This window comes from Orbicella faveolata, unplaced genomic scaffold, assembly GCF_042242905.1.
Source record: "Orbicella faveolata isolate gen_17 unplaced genomic scaffold, um_ofav_v1 contig_13, whole genome shotgun sequence".
Classification (NCBI taxonomy): domain Eukaryota; kingdom Metazoa; phylum Cnidaria; class Anthozoa; order Scleractinia; family Merulinidae; genus Orbicella; species Orbicella faveolata.
Genome location: NW_028301540.1, coordinates 25,699,422 through 25,702,500, shown reverse-complemented (window position 1 = coordinate 25,702,500; position 3,079 = coordinate 25,699,422). Strand labels below are relative to the sequence as shown.

Sequence of the window (3,079 nt, the reverse complement as noted above, 5' to 3'; positions counted from 1 at the left end):
ATGGTATTTCGCGGCTGTTAAACATTCCAGTGAAAACGTGAATTAAGTCTTACCTATACTAATAAAGGAGTAGAGTTTTCGCCGATAACTTCAATGCTAAAAATAATAAAACTGCATTTGTAAATACTGTACCAAGCCGAATTTTAATTTTTTCGTGTGTGTGTGTGCTCGCAGGGACAGCTGCTTCGTAGACGGCTACAATTCCTTCTTGTCTTTACGGTTGGAAACCACTGAAGAAACCATTTCATTTACGACTCTCGCGAGCTGCGAAAATGCATAAAAAGCACTATCCAATAGTACGCAGAAATCGAACCTGCAAGTCTGAAATTTGGGGCTTTAAAAGTAAATAAGATTTTCTGTTTGACCCTCGCACGTAGTAATTTACATCTATTTTGTTTATGGAACTTTCCTCGATTTGTTTGTTCAATTCATTCGGTTTGGCGTGTCGAGTAAATGATTAGTATTTCATGGCTTTTAGGCTTGGTTAAATCTACGTATTAGGCTCCAATAGCCCGTTTCAAGCTGCTCAATATATTTCGACTGATAAATGACTAAACCGCGAGGTGGAAAAGGAACCATTGCAGAAAGGTACTAGGAATGACAAGAAAAAAGATTTTAAAGTCTGGTTCTGAAAACCTTTTACACGTATCTGTATGTGCCACAGTATTTCCACACACTTTAACTCTGCTTTTCGAAGCATACAAGTGAACAAGAAGACATTCTGCAGACGTCTTTAAGGCGGTGTATGGAATTTAGCCAAAAGCGAACTTAAACGTGATTCCGAGTTTAAATGCCTTTCCAAGATATTTTACATAGGCTTCAAATTATGCGATTGAAAATTATCAGGTCACAATGGTAAGTACTCAAATTCAACAAGGACACGTGGTACACTTCATGAGAGGTCTGTCAAAGTATAGTGCAGTTTCCGGCATTAATTATAATGCCAAACACGTTTTACTGAGTCGAGTGGTGGATTCAATTTATTTTCTCGTTAGTTCAGGTACCAACATTTTAGAGCTAGCATCATGATTAGACCCTTGTCGCAAGTTCTTCGAGATTCTTATGTATTTACCTTTCTTGTTCGAATGGGCGTCTGCAACAATTACAGTACCAACATTTCCGCTAAGTGGCGAACTGATATGGGAGTTTGATGAATGAATTTTCGTGAAAAGCATCTTTTCAAACGACTGCTTTTGCTAGGTATTTAATGTAAGTATTAGCACAGATCTAATTACATAAAACGTAGAAAATCTAAAAGGTTCCATCAAAATTGCCTTTAAATCACACGCTAATTCCGCTATAATTTTTTTCAAGCTTTGTCGAAAGATTTATAGGGACCCTGTTCTCGTCAAAACATCGTTATTGCTTCAGTTTTCCTGTCAAAACTGGCCAGTATCAATTCACAATACCCTAAGGCGATTTTTAGCACATTACCAATTAGGTCTAGGATTTCAAAATAAAGCCCTCATAAAAACATATTTGTTAGCAATTCTCAGTTTCCTTAGAATTTTCTTAGGAAATTGGGTTAAAATGATTACCGAAACATAAAGCTTGACAACAACCCATTTCAAATATCAAGCTAAGTTATCATTTATTAATCCCTTCAATATGGAGCAAATTATCTACCAGACTGCCTTTTATTCTATCAGTTATCGAGGGGGTTTTAACTGATGTTCATTTAGTTTTCCCGAAGCACGTTCATCGGCAATTCATTCCTGTTTCCTTCATACGACAGCTTTCGTCGAAATAAATCTTTCAATCCCTTGCGATAATTATTGTTTAAAGCAAAATAGAGGCATGGATTTAAAGCGGTGTTTAAGTAGAAAATGAACTTCGCTGCCTGAAATAATTTGTCCATTCCACAGGGAATATTCCAGTCCCATACAAAATAAAAAAGAAGTGCTGCAATGGTGATCGGGGTTATGCATGAAATGAAAAGAAAAACTATGCATAGGATCTTTCTCATCACTGCCCCATCTTCTCTCCGTCTTTGGTTACTCAATACTGATGCACTGCTTCCAGCACGCTGACGTTTTCTCAGCTCTAAGACGATAAGAGCATATAAACAAAAAATGACACACAAAGGTAACAAAATTAAAAACACTGAAATGAAAATAAAGTAATGCTCCTGTTTCTGTCGTTCTTCAAACTTTGGCCCCCAGCTGAAAGTGCAATAAGTCTTGTTATCTTGTATCATCAGTCGTACGGTGTAAAAATAAACGCCGTGCACACCAACCGCCACAGTCCAAATAACTGGAATCACAACCTTACAAACTTTGGACGTTGAAATCGGAGGGCGGAATGGGAAAACCACTCCGTGATATCTGTCAATGGCCATAACAACAAGGCTTTGGATGGACACCGCGGTAGAAATGTCTTGAAAGACATAGACAAGCTTACACAGAATCAAACCTGCTAGTCCGTCTAGGAGCCATGTGCGGAAACCTGTGTAAAGTTCGGTGAGTTCTCTGGGCACGGCAAACGTAGAAATTAAAAGGTCAGATGCAGCCATGTTGACAATCAAGTAATTTGTCGTTGTCCGCATTCGTTTGTTTTTCGAAACGATGATGATTACAGCTATGTTTCCAAGCAGCGAAAATAACATGATTATAGCATAAGCAAGCGTTTTTAGGTATTTTACGGATGGTGAATTTTCAGCGAACAGTTCGCAACTCTGGTTTACAGTAGAATTCATACCGGTGAAGTTTTCCGAGCAGTTTAATAGACACTTCGCCTCAAATAGGGTGAACGAGAAAGAAAGCCCAGTTCATTCCCAAATATTAGTCTTATTTACACAAGACACCTGAAATCGTTTGTGGATGACAAATTTAAATACCATTTAACTATCAATTTAGGACATTATCAATTCGTGTCCTCAGGCCAGTCACATTGTCGACGAAACGTCACTCTGTGCTAATTAACCAGACGTTTTTGAGAGATGGGCGGAAGTAGAGTTTTCTATTCTTTTGGCCGCTTTATAGACTTTTCGTTAAAAATGTCAGGTAGTAAAAGGACAAAATAAACAGGTTATAAAATCATTGCTTAGGAGCTAAAAACGAGCCAGAACGGAAGAGCGAAT

At 38.0% G+C, this 3,079-nt stretch overlaps 1 protein-coding gene across 1 annotated transcript; it reads right to left on the bottom strand.

The window, feature by feature from the left end:
• Positions 1-1,565: 1,565 nt before the first annotated feature.
• Positions 1,566-2,817, bottom strand: LOC149115790 (QRFP-like peptide receptor). The gene has a single exon (XM_089283851.1). It carries the CDS (start codon positions 2,693-2,695, stop codon positions 1,679-1,681), a length of 1,017 nt encoding a protein of 338 aa, XP_089139977.1. The 5' UTR covers positions 2,696-2,817; the 3' UTR covers positions 1,566-1,678.
• Positions 2,818-3,079: the final 262 nt, after the last annotated feature.